This window comes from Branchiostoma belcheri, unplaced genomic scaffold (genome assembly GCF_001625305.1).
Source record: "Branchiostoma belcheri isolate BF01 breed outbred unplaced genomic scaffold, Haploidv18h27 scaffold28, whole genome shotgun sequence".
Lineage (NCBI taxonomy): Eukaryota > Metazoa > Chordata > Leptocardii > Amphioxiformes > Branchiostomatidae > Branchiostoma > Branchiostoma belcheri.
Window position 1 is genome coordinate 2,636,417 of NW_017803887.1, and position 19,587 is coordinate 2,656,003.

Genomic DNA, 19,587 nt, shown 5'->3' on the forward strand with positions numbered 1-19,587 from the left:
GCTTCATTAACATGGTAAGTAAGTAAAAATTAACGCCCTGTAAGTAAGAAGCTAACAAACGACCCTGTTGATAACAGATAAGCTCCTTGTTAAATCGTTTCGGCAGGTGGAAATACAAATGACACAAAATCCTCTAACAAACACTCTTAACCGTATTGTGATGAGGCCTAGGAAAATTATTCTTGCGTTTCCTATTAAGGTCCTTAAAAAAATTAGGGTCAGTAGCTGAAAAAATTAGGGTCAGTATTAAGAGATTCCTTTTTTCCTAGCTTGATTTTTTTTTTTTGATTTTGAGACGTGATCCAACGAATTTTCTAACACAATTAATAAAATTTTGCGATCTGGAATGTGACATGTAAGACGTGAATACTAGTTTTTTCATACTTTTGTTGTAAGTCCAGTACTGAATCACCGAGTTTTTTTTTTCATATGTGTGTGTACTTGAGCCAAAACGACAGATCTGGTTAGGAATATTTGCAAATCGAAAATTTTGTCTCCCCCCCCCCCTTTTTGCTAGAATCGGTCGTGTAACCTGAAACACAACCTTTGTTCCTAGGCCTAACTTTCCCACTAATAATTCTCGTGTCGATATCGTGTTTGCTACAGTTATTCAGCCCGAAAGGATTTGCTGACATCTGACACTGGGTACTGGGCATCCTTAGTCTTTTAGTCAATGCAAGTGCCGCGTATAGGAACAGTCTAACCTTAATTGTAGGAGAGGGTCAAGAAAAAATTTACTATTACTATATAGTCCACTACTTCCCAACCTAAAAGAGCGCCGCAAAGTGCCCAGTTTAGTTGTTTTAAACAGTTTAATATGTCACGCATGATGTGTAGCAAGGTCATTAGGAGTACAATGGCCTTTGACACTGCTTTTTGGTAACCCTTTTAAAGTGGAATGTCCCATGTCTCACAAGTAGTTGTACGAGGTTTGTCCTAATTTCTCAAGTTACGCTCTGGATAATTCTTCGCAACAACTCTCGTCGAAGAGGTCCTGAAGACAAAGCTATTTGGGCCACGCTGAAGGAATGGCTGCTCCCGAAGTCAAGTACTCTACACCGGGGTCTCTCCCGGAAGACGGGCGGTTCCTGAGGTCAGGAGACCGCTGTATGTTCTACCTGGGCCTCGCGGTGGTGGTTCTTGCCCTCGTGGTGGTCGCCATAGTCGTGCCGCTGGCTCTGAGGCACAAACCGGACACCGAGACGGACCGAGTGCGCCGACTCATGAAGGAAGTCCCGCTGGTCGATGGGTAAGACATTTTAAGGCATCCAAGGCAGTTTTAACCTGATTTTCAAAGCCAATATTCTAGTTATTTATCTACATTAAATGCCCAAAGTATGAAATGCTGATTTAAATGTGCTAATGTGAAGCAGTATGTGTCAATATCACAGTTATATATGTATCTCTTTACAAAAAGAGAAAAAAATACTTGTGACAGACAGAAATGTCTAATATTATATAACGTATATCAATACGCCTTGTAAGTTCATATTTCTGTAGTCAAAGGTTCTAAGATAAGAATAGTATTATGTCATTGATAACATTATCATTGTCGCATACATTGTACTCCGTACAACTGTCAGGCTATAAAGTTCCTCCTCTGATAGTAGTCTGCCTAAACGCCCCTAGCAGCATTTCTATATATGCTATAGTAGCCTGCAATTCAGTCCCGATCCGCTAGAAGAGCGTTACCTCCAGTCACCAGCGTGCCTTGATAGTCTTTGGGAGTCTTTGGGCAGGTGGTTGAAAGTCGTCACGTGATTATGTATTATAGTACATGTAGTGCTCATGTGCGTACATCCAGTACACAGTATTTATGGGCGAACTCCGTAGTCAAAAGTAGTTCGGGCACAAAGTAGTGCGGCACAGTACTTGAGAAAAAACTGCCGAGATTCTTCCGTGCGAGGTGAAAACTATATGCTGAATATAAAATTTACAGCGTCAAACGCTCTCACTAGGGCTCTGCCCCCCCCCCCCTCTTGTGGGAAACATTGACGCTTAATTGCGTCACATTACGCAGTAGAGTGAAATGTGCTGCATTAGCTGGCAAATGATTTCATTCTAGTTGTGAAACTCAAGGTTCTAAATGCACTTTGTGGTTAACAATGAATTGTCCACGCCTTACCATTTTTCTTCCCATATGTATTCCCGTCTCGCACCCGAATGCTTTAAACATTTTAAAACATTGGTTGGCGCAACCGAAACGCAGCAGACCTGGTACCCGTCAAACACCAGTCGACCTTGCTCCCGACCTACTCCTAACCATGGTTGGGCAGGAGTTCGGGTAGTGTTTGGGAGGCCATATACTATCGACAGGGGCTCTTACGTCATTCTGCAAACGTAACCCGGACAGGTGGCTATTTCCTCATCATTTATCTACGCCCACTTCGGCAAACTCACAGCCACTTAACAAGTCTTTTAGACGCCAAGCTTTCAGTTGCTTAAAAAAAGCCTGCTTCTTGAGACTTTTTTTTTTCTAAATCTTTGTCTTAAATACCACCCAAGATGCCTGGAAAAGATGGAGAAATTACTTTTGAGAAGCCGAAATCCAGGTCGAAGTTTGTGGCAGGTGGAGTTATGGCTCTGGTGGTTGTTGCGGTGATTGCCGTGGCCATCGCCGTGCCTTTAGCTCTCCAGCGGCGGGACGCGACCGCGGACAGGGCCCGCAGGCTGATGGAGGAAGTTCCGCTGGTGGACGGGTAAGTCTTCGGGAATAACACAGAAAACTACACGGGGAAATTGCTACCCAGGCAACTCATGGATAGATTTTGAAAACTGTCAGATGCCTTCCAATAGCGTTCCGTACTTTTCGCCAATGGATGCTACTTTGAAATTATAACGTTTAGACCATGCAAACATTTAGAAAGCAATGATACAAAGTGTTAATAGCTTTTAAAAAGGAAAAAGAGCTAAACGAATTACAATTCAGAGACTTCGACGAAACAAAAACATCCTCATATAACACATCACCTATTTGAAGCTGACTATTTTACCTAATTTACTTGATTGTAGCTACTTGACGATGTATATATGTAACGTTATCTGTGTTCCATCCTTTTGTTGTGACCTGTGCTTAACCCAGTGGATATGTGTGTACAAGAAAGGTCTTCATTCATTCATTTAAATTCCCTAACGCACCATGACACAGCAGAAAAAGATGGCTTAGCTGTGTTACGGTTAAACCACAGTCAATGTTATGTAGGAGGGTCTGCATGGGGGTCCCGACAACGCTATACGCTAAATTCAGAGAGCCGGCTACGTATTACGCTACAGTAGCGAAATACGCTTTACGATAAATTCCAAGGGGCTACAACTCATACGTAGAATTTAAACGTGAATTACGCAAAATGCGCCAATTACGCTCTACGCTGAATTAGAGCGATCTGTCTACGCTCTACGAAGAATTAAAACAGCCGATTATGCTCTACGGAAAAGGCCATGCGGGGCCCCATGTAGCGATAACACTAATAGTAGTTGTATACAAGGAAGCTATTGTTTGATCTTAACAGTGAATATTGGTAGGGGAGGTATTCTGAAACAATGGCTAAGATTTGGGAGTGCGTGCAACATGAATAGGCTCTTGCATCATGCTACACGTTAAAGGCATAAAGTGCAATTTGAGGGCAGCAAAACCAAAATACATTTATTCTAGATCAGAGCAAATCTGCCTGATTTTGACATTTGCTGCTATTTCTTAGCAAATTGTCGTCAACAGTACATACTTAAAGCGTTTGAAATAGCCCCCAAACAAGCTAGCTACAAGCTAGCTTTATTTTCTGGTACCATCTATAAATAGCTAGACTAAGCCTGAAATACGAAACGTTTTTTTTTTTCATTTTGACATCATATTTTGTCTCACATGCGCGTATGGAGCAAGACCGATTCAATTTACTACATTAAGAAAATTGACTTTAAAAATTCAGTTCTACCACCCTTCAACCCTAGTTTCGTATTTCAAAAAACGTTTCGTATTTCAGGCTTAGTCTAGCTTTTTCGGTGCAATGAACATGTCTGCAGTGCAAATGAATTGTGCAGTGCAGTGTATATCCGCGTATATTGTGTTGTTAAGCAGACAATGACATTTGAGGTATCTATACCTGCAGTTATTTCAAAACTACCTGGATGTGAAAAAAAAGATTCCCACCCAAACATTTTCACTTCTGTTTATTTTCTTGTAATGCTCAAATTGTTGGGTCTAGCCGCAGGCGCCAACAGTTGACTCGGTCACGGTAGGAGTGGTTTGGGCAACGCCCACGTAAACACACGTGTAAAGCGTCGGTCACAACCCGCCGTGCGTGCTTTTTGTCCGTACGTTTTATTGGGAGGCTACGTCTGCTACGTTTTTCTGAAAACGTGGGGAAGGAGTGGCGTCGACGCACGTCACTCGCACGTCACTCGCACGGTTGCGCAAGGTGTAAGAGTGTGGTCTGCACGCCACGTCTGGCCGTGAGCGGTTGCGTGCATCGTTCGTTGCGCAAGTGGCAAGTGAGTTGTACGTGCTTACAACGTACGATCTCTGTGCGATTGCAACTTAACCGTAAGGAGGCCGTACTCACACGTGCTTCTTACGTACGGTACGTACGGGGCACGCGCGTCGCTCGTACTCGCACGCACGGGTGGTGAATCCGCAGACCGCGCGCAGAAAAAGTTTTACATGCACTTAAAGTTCTACTTCTTGTCTACGTGCTCCCAAATGAGGATTCCGTACGGAGGCGGTACTCACCACTTACGGATCCCCTACGTTTGCCCACGTTTTTGCACGTGACAGCACGCAGATGCACGTACGGTGGGTTAACCGGCTGTGACCGAGGCTTAACACATACAGCAGGCACAAACTGTGTGCGCTGACAACCTGAAATATGAGACTTGATAGCAAACACACACACGTGTACACACCAGTTTGGACCATAAAAGCTGTCAATATTATAAACCCCCTCTAGTGTCTTTACTTATAGATTCTAACGTTCTTACGGCAAGACCCTTTTGATTCTTACATGCTAACACTGTAAGGCTCTGTCATACACATGAGTAATATGGCCTAGTCGAACTCCCCCCAACTATTGTAAGGGATAGGTTGGCTGGTGTTTTGCGAGGTCGGATACTGTTCGGCTGCGCCAACCGAATGTTTAAAAATATTTAAAACATTTGGTTGTTGGCGGGAATTCCGGTCAAGTTTGGCTGGTGGTTGGTTGGTGTTCGGAAGTAGAACGGGCGTAGTTGGCAGTGACATTTGACTGAAATCTAAGTCAAATTCGATCGGAGTCATATCGGGAGGTAGTCGTGTCCTGGTCAGACTGCTTCCGATCTCCAGCCAATCTTGGTCTGCTGGCTTGACTGTTACGCAACACGATATCACCCACTTAATAAGGGTGGGAACTTGTACCAGGTGTTTCATAGTAAATTTGTTTTCCTTGTCATAAAATCTCCCACATTCTTTCATTGTGGTCCCTACAACACGCTACAAAGAAGGTGTAAGATAATTATTGTAAATCAACAGTGATTTATATGTTTAGTGTATATGTTTATAATAAAATACCTGTCTATGTGCACGTGCTGTATCATATACATTCAAACCTGTCCACATATCAAATAATTATAAGAACCACCTGGACATCGATATAGTCAAGTTCTACAAGTGACCACATCTAAATTATGGACCACCTGGTCAATGATATACAGTCCTAGTGACCACTTCTTTACAGAGTTCTTTACTGCAAGTCCATGCCCGAGAGATAATTGAAAACTGACAAGAAACAATGGGTACTGAAGTTCTACTTTTACTAATCTATGGTTCTATCTAAACTCAAAACTAACAACGTATGTGTATGTGACTGAGAGAGAGAGAGAGATAGAGAGAGAGAGAGAAGAGAGAGGGAGAGAGAGAGAAGAGAGAGAGAAGAGAGAGATCACTTTTTGTGGTCGCTAAGATAATTTTCCTATTCTACAAGCATTAAGAATCCTGTCTGTAGTGACCATCGGTCTCCTGGGTGGTCTTCTTCACCAGTTTTGGCTGTATATTGAAACGTTTATTGTGTAAATACATGTTTTAAGCAACAGGGAAAAGGGCGACAATGACAAACACTCTGCCTACTCTAATCTCACTCTAAATCTTATACATTTATTAGTCCTGACCTCTTTTATAGTCACATATAGTAAATGTTGTTAATGTTGGTTTCAAGATTCTCAAGCACTCTAGAAAAGAACAAGTGTCCTTCATGTAGCACGTCGGCAGAACGAGTTTTGGATGTTGGCCAACGTTGCATCAGAATTTTCCCGGTGCAAACAATATCTTTTCCGACACAACATTTGAAAACTAGTGGTGGGCATACGACCTAAAACGAGACGTTCTTTCGAAGTGCTATGCTAGTAAGTGTACCTGTGCATTCATGAGCATATTTCCCAAAAGTAAATTCAAGTGTGTAGTTTAAAAAAAATTGCAGTCGAGAAACTTAAAGAAAATTCAAGCAACTTGCGTTATGTTTGTGCCTACTAAAGTAAGGTCGTTCTATTCACTGAACTCTTCAAAAGCTTTGCTTTTTAATTGATTCTGTGACGAAGTCAGTAAAACATAAAATAAATGAACAAACCGTCACTTTGACGAATGCATTGACCAACGCGACAACCCAAAATTTACTTTTCAAATCCCCGTTGAGTATTTCCAGTCAGGCGTTACTGCTGTAAGTGGTGCGGAAACAGCTAACAGTAGTTGTCAATATGATAAGGGAGGAGGCAGACTTCAGTTGGCCCACATGAAGTGTTGGTACTAGTAAGGACGAGGTCACAATCGTTGTACGATTATCAAGCAAACTGACGACACTAAGCCATTCTCTGGGTATTCGTGTAGGTGCCGTACAAAAATCTTCTGTTTCATAATGGAAGAAAGTTGGTGGTTGGTTGTACCATGGTTGTACCATGGCCTGCTTAAAGATCGCATGACGACCTATGATGGAATTGAGGCCGCCGTTACAACTTAGCAACAAGTCGAACTTTTGTACAATTCCTTTGCGCGAAGAAAAGCACACGGTGTGTTTTGAGACAAGCAAGTTGAAAACTTTCAGGACAATACAGTCTGACTACAAGCCGGATTTTACTAGTATTCTAAATGAACAAATTCACATCGGTACCATAATCATATTTTTCATCAATAGTTACAAAAGCAAATTCAAAGACTATATTCACCTGGACCACCTAAAACGTACTAAAACCCTTCCTTTTCCCAATAGCACACTCTTATAGGGATAATAAAAACATAAAAGAACTACTTTGTTCATTATCGGAGGAAATAATCTCTGAAATGAATGGCCTATCAGTGAAGAGGTAGTAATAAAACAACATGACGGCGGACTTTCATCATGACACACAGTGATGACAATAAATTAAGATTAATTAGTTTATCATACAAGGAACAAACAGTGGCAGACATAACGTATTAAGGTGTTACCAGATGTTCACAGGTGAAGATAACTTTGTTTGCCAAGTTTGTTTGTGGTGCAACAATGTGACAATAGTTTGGTGATAAAAAAATCCCCTGCTTTTATTCCGATGCGTGTTTCTGTTTGTTTTCCTCAAGTACTAAAATGTCACGTGATGTACTCTTTTGATGCTTGAAAAGACTAAGGGCAAGGTCGGTGCTTTTTTCACTTTTTTTTATTCATCAAAACATAAAAACATAACAAGGACAGTGTGGCGCTGCACTCAGGTTAACAACTTATATTAACAGCGCCACACAACAAAAAGGTACAATTAACATTCAAATATACAAAGTTGACATATCTGTGCGCCGTAGTCCCACCACCCCAAGACATTAAAATGTTAAATTAAATACTAACAGAGATATTTGAAAGATAAGATTACATGGTAACCTCCTATATCTCATTGGCGGAAAAACATCCGCCAATCAGAGCTAGGAGGGGAAATTTAGGCCCGTTAACGTAGTAATTGGACTTCTATATCTAATTGACTGTTAGAAACAGTCAAGCAGAGCTAGAAGCGCTCCAATGTAAACCTGAGTGAGTTACATCGTTTTAAAGTTGTACATAGATGGTAACATTGAGGAGCCTCTAAGAATAAAGTGCAGTTTAGCTTTATCTGACACATAATTAAGGTTGACAAGATGACCGAGTAAATTTGCAATCTTTCACTTATATCCATGCACTTTTTCAGTCATATATCGTACTTCCTAGCAATGTTATGGACCTTCGTTTTTCAATTATAACATGACTGGATATCCTTTTACGCTAATCATAATGAAAGTGTGTTTTATAAAGAGTAAAATTACTTGAATCCTATTCGTTATCGACGGAAATAATCTCTGAAATAAATAGGAGGTAGTAATAAAACTTTCATTAAAACATGACGGCAAACTTTTATCATGTCACACTGACGGAGATAGGTTAACATTAACTAGTTTATGGTGATTATACAGGGAACAAACGGTGTCAGTTTAAACCTATTCAGGTGTTGCTAGATAATTCTCAAAAGCTTCACTGACAGATAAAACTGTTTACCGACGTTGTTTGTTGTGCAATTATATAACAATAGCTAGGGTAATAAAAATTCCTGTAGCTTTTAGTCTGATGTGTTTTCATGTTTTAAAATCTTATGCAATGTCTATTGATACCTACATTAAGTACTTTCTAGTGCAATGTTATAGTTTTTTGTTAGAATATGATCTAAAAGTTTTTAAAGCTAAGGAAATGCTTTAATTTTATTGAGAGCAAACTTAAAATTGATGAATCATAAAGTTTGTGTTTGAATATATAAATGTATTAACACAATGAGGGAATGATTTAACATGATAATGAAATGGGAAAGATGGCGTTTTTGACATTTTTTTTTGTCAACAAGCTTTGTTATTTTGTTTCTTTTGTTCAGGCATAACGACTGGCCATGGCAGCTCGCAAAGAACTTCGGGAACCGTCTGAGCCAGGTGAACCTGGGTAATGACCTGCGCAGTGAGTACACCAACTCTCACACAGACATCCCCCGGCTCAGGCAGGGCTTGGTGGGAGCACAGGTACGGTCAGGAAAGAACTTACTTACTTACTTACTTACTTAGTTGGAGCTCCCGCTCGAACCAATCCAGAAAGTCTCCTCCATAACACTTGGTCTTCCATGGCCCTTCGCAATTCATAAGAATCATTAATTTACTACATTAAAATAATGACCAGAAAATTGAATCTGACAACCCAGTTTTGCCGCCCTGAAGTTGCATTGGATGCATTCAGAGAAATCCTTACGTGTGTATGTTTTTGGCGACGTCTCAGGGAGGAGCCTAATGGTACAGTATTGTGTGCAATTTGCAAGAATTCTAGGAATCGTACAGGAATTTTTTCCACATGCATGGAATGTCCACAGCAATGCTCTGTTTGTTGACATGCCAACATTCCTGGAAACCTTTCTGCCCCCGGTGCCCTACTTTCTGTGACCCCGCGGCTCGTTCCCTATACACTCAAAGGAGGGGGGGGGGTACCAAGGCTTCCTTCTTCTTCTTCTTCTTCTTCTCGGGTCATCACTGCTAGACTCTTTCCCTCCAAAACTCCGCGCATGCCCTTCCGCTGGGGGTCAGGGCTTCCAGGTCCTCCTTGATGCAGGGTTCAAGCAGGAGGGGACAGCCAGGAGGCTTCCTCAAAATCATGAAATCATGGCAGCGTCATGCAAACAATAACCCTAACAGCATCCACCGTCGCCAGGGCAATGTATGTTTTCATTGCCGGTCTTGTTGTTTCCAGTTCTGGGCCGCCTACACTCCCTGTAACTCTCAGTATCAGGACACCGTGACCTGGACACTCAGGCAGATTGACGTCATAGAGAGGTTCACCACTAAGTACCCGGATACGTTCCAGTGGGTCACCACCGCGCAAGGTACAGGAAAATTGGCCTTTGAAGTCACGTAACTGGAGACAGACAGACAAATGAAATTAACCATGTTGTTTCGTTGCTTCTGTTTTCATTTTTATTTTATACTCAATATTTTTTTAAACGATTACATGTCTTAATCAGGTCATAGACCTTTGACGTCTTTTGCGTTGCTGTGGCATAATTAATTCCGCATTCTGTGCGTCCTGAACAAATGACTAAACACACAGGGTAATATTTTAATGGCATGGTGAATGATTGACTCTTCATCCTCATTCCTCCACACTTTCTTCTTATCCTTTGGAATGGACTTTGGCATTCAACGTTTTCAAATATTTTTGTTCCATTTATGACATAGATTTGCTCATTGTGTACGATTTACAGTTAAGTCGAAACATTTTAGGGGGGAATGGAAGAAAATCCATGCGCGCACGGATGTCATCATATAATCAAATCAACATGGCCTAACAAGAAAAAAAGACTCAACAACGAGACGTTATTTTTGACCCATCAGGTATCCAGGACGCGTTTGACGCAGGTAAGATCGGCTGTATGGTGGGGGTGGAGGGAGGGCATAGCATCGACAGCAGCCTGGCCGCTCTGCGCATGCTCTACAACCTCGGCACCCGCTACATGACCATCACACACAGCTGCAACACGCCATGGTACGCATGCGCAGTCAGGAGGTTTTCTTTGTGATAGTCTTGAAAACAAACATCGTTATATTTCATTTGAATTTTCTTTTGATTATAGTTCCCATCCCAATACACATTTGCACAATTAAAATTTATTTGATTAAGATTTGATTCATACTCCATTGATTAATATCGACCAAGGAAGCAAAATACTATTTCGTAAGTCATAGTACATTAACTTTCTTGAAATGTCATCAAGTAAGAAGAGTTGTCGTAGAAAATGATTTTTATTAAAAAAAATGACATTAATTCCAGGCCTTATCGGTCATATCTGACCGAACGTGAAGCAAAACAATCACAAATGGATATCTATACAATACAATACAATACAATACAGTACAGTAACGGTGTACAATACATGTACAGTGCAAAACAAATCATTTTAGACATAATGCCTAGTCTCCACCAGACTCCTTTGCAGGCTGAATAAATTCTAGAAATCGGCCTAAAAAGAATGTAGCTGGAATGCAGCTTTTCCTGGAAACCGGACCCTATATGGCCGGCTAACTCTCCTGGCCAGCTACATTCTTTTTAGGCTGATTTCTCCTATTTATTCAGCCTGGAAAGGAGTGTGGCGGAGACTACATAACGTTCAAGATGTGTTAACGACTCTTTTCCAGGGCGGACAACTGGCTGGAAACGTTAAATCCCACCCCAGAACACAACGGACTGACGGACTTTGGGAAGGTGTGGACTTTTCTCCATTTGCTCTGTTTCCTTTTCTTCGGGAATGTTAGTAGCTCTGTCTCATGTGTCCCCCAGATCCTGAAGAATGCAGAGTTGTTTGTTTGCTTATCTACTTTAATTATGGGTTCACCACACCACGAAGTGGTGGTGAACCCATATTGCTTTTTCTGATGTTTCTTCTTCTCCTCCTCCTCCTTCTCCTGCCATTTTTTAAATGGATTCAGCTTCTTCATTTTAGGGCCTAAGGTCCTGAAATTTGGTATGGAGGTACAGTGGGCAAATACCCCTAGGCGTTTTTTAAATTTTTGTGATACAGGCTTTTAGAATGGTTTTATTTGAGTTTTTTGGCTGTGTTATAGCAAATGTATTACTGTGTTAGTGTGCCGTGTTTACCACGTCTGGGCATGAGTCATCACAATGGAATGCAGGGCATCAACCAATAGGCATGCAGCTTTCCTCTATACTTCTTGCTGATTGGCTGTTGGGATTTAACTTGATTAACACCTGCACAGAGCATTTCCACCTGCACAGAGCATTTCTTGCTGATTGGCTGTTGGGATTTAACTTGATTAACACCTGCACAGAGCATTTCCATACTGACAGTATGTCTTTATTCAAGTGTTTTGGTAGGTATTTCAAGCTTTCCTGCTCCAGCATTGGAATGCGGGGCACGGACGTTTTTTTTTATTTTGAAAATCAACAGTTTGCATTATGCAATTAAAAATCCTAACCAATAAAGTAGGGAATAGCTATCCAACTGTTGTTTTAGTTGTATGTTACTTCATATTATAGTTATATCAATGTAAATCATTGTTTTCCCTTGTGTTTCTCATTCTTTCCCTGCCATGTCGTAAAATGTGGTGAACCCATCGCTGTATTTGCTCCAAAGCAAATATTGGCCTTTCTAGTATTTATTTGTTTCCTTATTACTAGTAACTTACTTCTTCTTAGCTAGAATATATGGCATGTTAGTAAACCTGTGTCATATGTCCTTTAGATGATACACGACGATGCTTTGTTTTTATTTTTACCTACCTATTTGTTTGTTTGTTTGTTTGTCTAGCTCGCCATCCGAGATGGACCTTCTGGGCATGTTGTGTTCTTTAGATGATACACGACGCTGCTTTGTTTGTTAATTTAGTTAAGTTTATTTATTTATTTGTTTGTTTATCTATTCTACTAGCTTGTTATCCAAGAGATGAACCGACTGGGCATGTTGGTGGACCTGTCTCACGTGTCGTTTAAGACGATGCACGACGCGCTGGACGTGACGCAGGCTCCAGTCATCTTCAGTCACTCCTCGGCGTACGCCATCTGTAACCACACCAGGAACGTGCCGGACGACGTGCTCAGGAGACTGGTCAGTGTCAGTGAACTGATCTTCACCTTGAATTAGTGCTGGGTACCAAAACCCACGTTTAGGTTTAGGTCCGGATTCAAGTCCACAGGTTTAGGTTCAGATCAGGACTTGTAAGCGAAACATTGGTCATATAACATGTAAGCCGACAGGTGCTTGACGATGCCCGATGGCAATGTCTTCTTAATTTTGCACCAATTTTGAAAGTAAAAAAAAAAGAAATTGTATGTATTAAGTTATGAAATGAAATACTCACGACTCTGTTGCCGTTCCTTCAGAGAGACACAGGGGGCGTTGTGATGGTAAACTTCTACAATGACTACATCAACTGTGGACCCAACAAGACTGAAAACACCACCATCGCACAAGTTGCAGGTTCGTTTGTGTTTTCTCATATCTTAAAGCAAGCTTAAGGGAGTTAAAAAAAACCCAAAATAGAACCCCATCGCTTAAAGACAATCATTTAACATTTTCCTTTATCAAATCAGCATCCTTAATATAATGTGAACGCCAAAAAAATGCAGGGAACCCACCATTCTGAGTTTGTGATTTTTTCCAGTTTATAAAGTTTTTGTTACCTTTCTTAATCTTTAGACCACTGTGACTACATCCGGGACGTTGCGGGGGAAGATCACGTGGGTCTGGGGGCAGACTATGACGGCGTGACGAGGTTAGTTCACGTGATCTACTGTTATGAATTAAAAAAAAACTTTTCTAAACTTTTTTTTTGTTTTCGTCTGTTTCCCAAAAAAGTTGGTGACCATACTGTAAATCGTATACAGCATTTGTATAGCTTTGTTGTAACAAACTCCTGCCCCCGGCAGGGTTCCGCAGGGGCTAGAGGATGTGTCCACCTACCCTGCCCTGATAGAGGAGCTGTTAAACAGGGGATGGACAGACGACCAGGTCAAGAAATTCCTGGGTCTCAACCTCATCAATGTGTTTAAGAGGGCTGAAGAGGTAATGATTTCTTAAAGCATAGTATTACCCTTGTCTTGCTGTACCCGTATACGGGTTGCACATGCTGGCCCTGTAAATGTACGTGTTGGGGAATATTTTTCATGAGTAGAAAAACGCACCGAACAAGTAACTATGCCACTAGCAGAGCAGAAGTCAGGTCAATGACCTGATTAGGAAATGAAATAAAAGAATTGCTAAAAATGCCAACAGGACAAGGATTCTAAAGTAATGCTCAGGCAAGCTTCTACAGAGAAGCTATGGTTAAATATGAAGTTTACTTGGATATGAAGTCAGTTTATTGGCGGCTAATTGAAGTTTGTCATAAAGTTTTAAGCTAGGAAATCTTGGAATTTTCGTTATTGATGCTTCATAAGATAAAGAAGAAATAGATTGCACGACAACGTAGCAGGTACAACATATTGAAACGTGTACATATATAGCTGCTATTGCGAACATTTGATTAATAGAATTGTATGAAATGACAATTTGTCCCTTGCCATCAACACAGGTTAGTGCGAGCATGACTATGGACCCACTCGATGACCTCATCCCGACTGCTGCCATTGCAAACGAAACCTGCAGAACGTTCCTCTAACACGGCATCGTATACTACTTGCACCAGTCAATATATTGTCACGTGATGTTCATGTGATCAATAGACCGTCCGCCATTTTGAATGTCAAGGTCAAAGCATGGCATGCAAGGTGGCAGAACACAGTTTTCGCCGTATGGCGATTTTTATAGTCAAGGAGTCCAAAGTGAGAAGGTTCGACGCCGTAAAATTTATAGTAGAGTGCACAAGTAATTTACCAAAATTAAATATGTTCGACCTCAGACAAGCTGCAATGATATTAGTACATGTATTAGTATGATTATGGCCCTACCATTATAATATAATAAATGTGACATTTGTGTGGGTTGGCAGATAAACTTGAAAAAATGTGAAACGACTGAAGAAGATGGGGAATGGGAATGATGAATTTGGGGAAATGTGAATTCTTGACACGGGGAAAGCGATACTTTACAGCCACCAACACGGTCACTTATTTGTGTTTTTATTTATGCCATTGCCAGCATATGCCAGGCCAATTCGTTTCAAAAGTGGTTCCGTCAACTTCTGAGACATCATAGCAATTATCAAAATAATTTCACTATTCACATTAAAAAAAACAATTTACAGACTTTCTCACTTTAGTCACATTATATTACATTTTTCCCATTAAGGTCACATTTGTACGCTTTGTATTGTAGGATAGCAATAATCAATTGAACTAATAAAGACATGTCGATACAAATGCAGTCCTAATGAATAACAGGTTAGAATTGTACGTAGACAGATTTAGTTTGTTGATGTAGAAAGATTTGGAGTGCTGACGTAGACAGATATGGTGTTTGATGTTGTCAGATTTAGTGTGTGGACGTAAGCTGTGGACTACGTATACATATCTAGCTTACTTTCTTTGCTAGGAACAATATACAATTAAGTATAAAAAACGTGGTCCACTATTTCTTTCTCTTGCTTTAGACATTATGGTAACACATTTAGCAAAGTGGCCGTTCTTTCAAAAGAAAAAAAAGAAAATTTATAATTTTACATTAAACTGTATCTTTAGGCTGAGTTTTGGACTACTGTTTCGTATTTGTTGCGTAAGTTATTGTCTTTTTTGTGTCTGTTTAAAGTGCTTATGACACCAAAATATGACCTTATCTCATTGTAGTTGACATAACTAGTATTACCTGGCTGACAGACACATTTACAATAAATATGCATGGTTCTCCTGTTACATTAAAAACTTTAATGCCCTGTTTTGGAAAAGTCAGCACAAGCCAGTCCTGGCAGGCGACTTACATCATTTTATTTTTTGCATTTCTGTATTCTTTCCTGATCTGATGTCACCCAGTGATGTCAGCTCAGGAAAAGGCACAGAAATGCAAAAAGTAAAACATAGAGATGTAAATAGAGATGCCTGAAGTGGGCGATTGTAAAAGAGTACTTGTAAGAGACGGGGTGGGGTAGGGTCGCTAGCGATCTCACTAAATATATACATTTCTTTTAACTCGCATTACCAACAACTGTATGACCCATGTGCAGACAACTCAGCATGACCTCATTTCACTCCGACTAACCGTTAGCCGGAGGGCAGTTTGCTTTGCTCGGTCAGTGAGACACTGGAGAACAAAAGGCAATGTTCTCACTAGGCTGGTTGAGTGTAGTGCCTGTACACCGTCTTTTAACTAGCGCAGGGGTGTTTGTTTAAAACTTTGACTTTAGAATGAAGCTATAACAAATGGATAACAAAACGTGCCCCTCGATAAGGAGGAAATAATATTAATGTATTGATTAATACTAATGATTTGCAAGGCATTCCATGACAGACCTCAAGATATTTATGAACTTACATACAGTTTTGTTGTGCCATACGGAAAATTTGTACGCTGAACCGCACACACACAAACACACACACACACACACAGACTCACCGACCTGGAAGACCTGCTAGGTTACGATGTGGGTCAGACGTGATCGAAGTACAAATTGGGTTGATTCGCACGCAGCTAGGTCAAACTTGCAAGGGGGTGGGACGCCAAGGCATTACTTCTATAGGGAGGCGAAAACTTTTCCATGATCAAGGATCTAAGGTAAGGCGATAGCAAGTTTTGAAACTTCTTCTGAAATCTATAAAGCCGGCGTATCATACCTAAAGAGTCTACGAACTCTATAGGCCATTATGGGCAGAAATACAACTGACTTGTCGATCATGGCACGATTTTGAGAGATCGGCAAGTGTTCGCAGAGTCTCGTCATATTAGACAAGGTGGATTTTTAGTCACTTCTAGATTTTGAAATTTAGCGATCGACCTTCTTCTCATCAACAAATTCGGCTGAAGTGTTTGACAGCCTAACGTCGATTTGAAAAGCATTATCACAGGAATAACAGCAAAATGACATGGTAGTAGTCTCTTGTGTTGTCAATCGACTCTTCAATAGAGACATAACTGTTAACGTGCATAGACTACGTAACTATGTACTAACAACAGAGATCCCTTAGACGTCAAGGGGACGTTGAAGAACTAGTACTCTTGTCTACCTGGTGCACGAGGGATACAAAATAGAAATGTTAACGTTAAAGTGGGAGGGTGGAAGTGTAATTGTTCTGTCAACCTTGTCGAATAATGTAGGCAGTAGACTCACGCCTCGGGGCGAATAATGATCAGATCAGCAGCTGAAGCACATCAAAATAATCCACCTCAGTAAATGCAATATGGAGAGATCTTTTTTTAAACAATTTCCCTTAGGTTTTAATGTTGAGTAGGGAATGTATTGTTGACATGGCCGCTATTTATGACATGTAATGAATATATGAATTAAAATATTTATTGACACAAAAAAGTTCATGGACTTTCAAAAGGTCTATATCTATAGACAAAAGCGGATACAAATGAATTAACGTAGTACATACCGGTATATAAATAAATCGAATTGTTTGCTACTATACTACTTGCTAGTTCTAGGCTCTAAGCATGATACGAATACCATTCGGCAGCAGGGAAAGTGACGTATCTTCACAATTCGTCGGTTTAGTTTAGTTTGAAGCTAGTTGCAGCTAAACTAGTAAGATGGCGTATATGGAAAAAAAACTGGTACGTTTGGCTCTTGATATTTGTTTAAATTACTCATGCTAAATTGTCTCCAGTACATCCTCATTTTTGTGCGTAGATATGTGGTGGACTGAAACAAACACCGTAGTCACTATTAGTAACAAATTGAGGCTAGTTAATCTTATATTGCTGTTTTATTATTGTCTCTTTCAATATAACAGATGGCAGACGGCGGTAGTGATAAATCTGATAAACCGAGACCGATCTTACACTGTGGAATATGCCTGGAGCCGTTCAAAAACCCAAAGGCATTGGCCTGTCTGCACACCTTCTGTCAGGACTGCCTTTTGAGCCTGGTCGGCAAGAGGTCGTACCTAACCTGCCCGACTTGCCGGACCTCGGTCAGCCTGCCCCCGAAGGGAGTTACAGGTCTCCCCGATAACTTCTGGTTATCGGAGTTGTCCACGTCCCCCACCAGACGGTCTAGCGCACTGTACCTGGCGTCGGCGTCATCAAAGGGCACAGAGGGTCTGGAGAGGGACTCTGGTATTTCAGAGTCTGACAGTCCGAATGGAGCGTTGATGGAGAGTGACCTTCAACCGGTAGGAACAAGGTCAAAGGCAAAGCAAAAAACGAGACCCAGTATTTGCGGGAAAAACGTCCACAGCGACGAGGACGTCCGGTTCTTTTGCGAACAATGCGAGGAAACGGTCTGCGAAGGTTGTTTGAAGAAGCACGCTGGTCATTCCGTCTGCAACATGGCGGAGGCTGAGGAGATGAGGACTTGCGAGATGCAGTCTCTCATCGGCATGCTGACGTCACAGGTCAATGACCTGAACGCGGGGGCCAAGAGACTCCAGGACCAGCAGAAACAGCTTCAGCAGGAGAGAGGACGGGCGGAGAGTCAGATCAGGCGCACCGCAGGGCAGTGGTGGGACGCGGTGAAGCTCTGCGAGGAGAATCTGCTACAAGAGCTGGAGAAGGTGTACGAGAGGCTGAGAGGCCCCCTGGCGGAACGGCATGAAAAAGCAGTGGCGCTCTCTACGGAGACAGCCACCGTCGTTAGCCAGTCTCGCGGAAAACTGAACAGAGCAGGGGTCATAGAAAAGCTGACGACCGTCCGCAAGCTTGGCGAAGCTCACGACCGAGTATTAGACTCAGTAAACGAAACGAACAGTTTTGCAGCACAGCGCATTAAGTTCTCGCCGAGGCAAATTTCCGTCTCGTAAACGGTCGTCGCCTTTCCGAACGGTCGTCGCCTTTTTTCAGAACGGTCGTCGCCTTTCGGAGCGGTCGTCGCCATTTCCGATCGACCGAACTTCAGTTCCGAATATCCGCGACATGTTCGGGACTTCCCCGAGTTCTTTGAATGTGTGAAATCACACTTCCTGAAGATAACATCGCGACCGAAGACGGGCCAGAACTTGGCTAGGTGGATTGAAGTTGCGTGGGTGCTAGTACATGTATTATAATTATAAGTTCCGGGGGTTGAATTATCTAGGTAAGAACTAGGTTAGTGTTTGAGAAATTCTCGATTGGAACGGGAAGGGTTTGGGTAACTCTGAACTCGAATGTCTCTGGGTATTTATTTTTCTTGTATGTGAACATGTCCTCTCCCTTTTTTCTTTGTTTCCTTTTGAAATGCGAATAAACATTATTTGAAAAAAAAAACCTCTGAACTAGAACGTTTGTAGGTTTTCATACATTGCTGAATTTGAAACGGGGGCGAGAAATACTCCACATGCATTTTTGGAACAGCCCATTGTGCGAGCATGTAATTTATGAATGCTGCAGGATGGTCTGACTCAGAAAACATTCATTCGGAAGCACCATCACACATGCAGGCATTTACTCTGACCAAGGACATTATGTCCTGACTGACTGACTCACAACTCCACCACAGCCGGGTTTTATTTTGTTGTCTCAGTGCTTGCCCAGCATAGCTAATCTCCAAGCAGATCCCTCTCGGTGGCAAAAAGACAGTATCAAATTGGCCAGGCAGTATCCATTAGCCAGAGAAGCTCCGCGGCCACCGACGGGGTGGGGATAAGAACAAAAAAAAACGCCATATATAAAAAGGTAACGATAATTCCCCACAACCTCTGCTTGGAGAGTACAGCATAGCAGGCCATTTCACACTTGTCACCAGCATGGCATTGATGTGCTACCCAGTGAATGTGTCGTATTTACATACAGTGCAGTGGTGAATGTGTCAAGTATTAACATTCAGCAAGGTAAAAAAACATAGACATTTCGGGATGAAAATAGCTTTACAAGTTTGTCAAAACTCCTGTCAAAGTAAGACATTGTCCCCCTTCTAAAACAGCAGGTCCTTTATTAATCCTACATGAATTTAACATAAACGAAAGGAATACATACCACAGGGATTGAGAAATATAGCACAGGGACGGAATCTATGTTTGTTTTTGG

The 19,587-nt window shown here is 41.5% G+C and overlaps 1 protein-coding gene across 1 annotated transcript in view; it reads left to right on the forward strand.

Moving 5' to 3' along the window:
• Window positions 1–931: 931 nt before the first annotated feature.
• The window catches only part of LOC109472592 (tripartite motif-containing protein 2-like), a 21,196-nt gene continuing 2,540 nt past the window's right edge, over window positions 932–19,587 (forward strand). Inside the window, exons 1-10 of the mRNA XM_019772380.1 lie at window positions 932–1,249; window positions 8,875–9,016; window positions 9,732–9,864; window positions 10,373–10,523; window positions 11,174–11,240; window positions 12,424–12,600; window positions 12,876–12,972; window positions 13,192–13,267; window positions 13,422–13,557; window positions 17,379–18,367. Coding sequence (XP_019627939.1) covers window positions 1,029–1,249; window positions 8,875–9,016; window positions 9,732–9,864; window positions 10,373–10,523; window positions 11,174–11,240; window positions 12,424–12,600; window positions 12,876–12,972; window positions 13,192–13,267; window positions 13,422–13,557; window positions 17,379–18,367 — 2,189 coding nt within the window. The 5' untranslated portion in view covers window positions 932–1,028. The remainder of the gene's footprint in view (window positions 1,250–8,874; window positions 9,017–9,731; window positions 9,865–10,372; window positions 10,524–11,173; window positions 11,241–12,423; window positions 12,601–12,875; window positions 12,973–13,191; window positions 13,268–13,421; window positions 13,558–17,378; window positions 18,368–19,587) is intronic.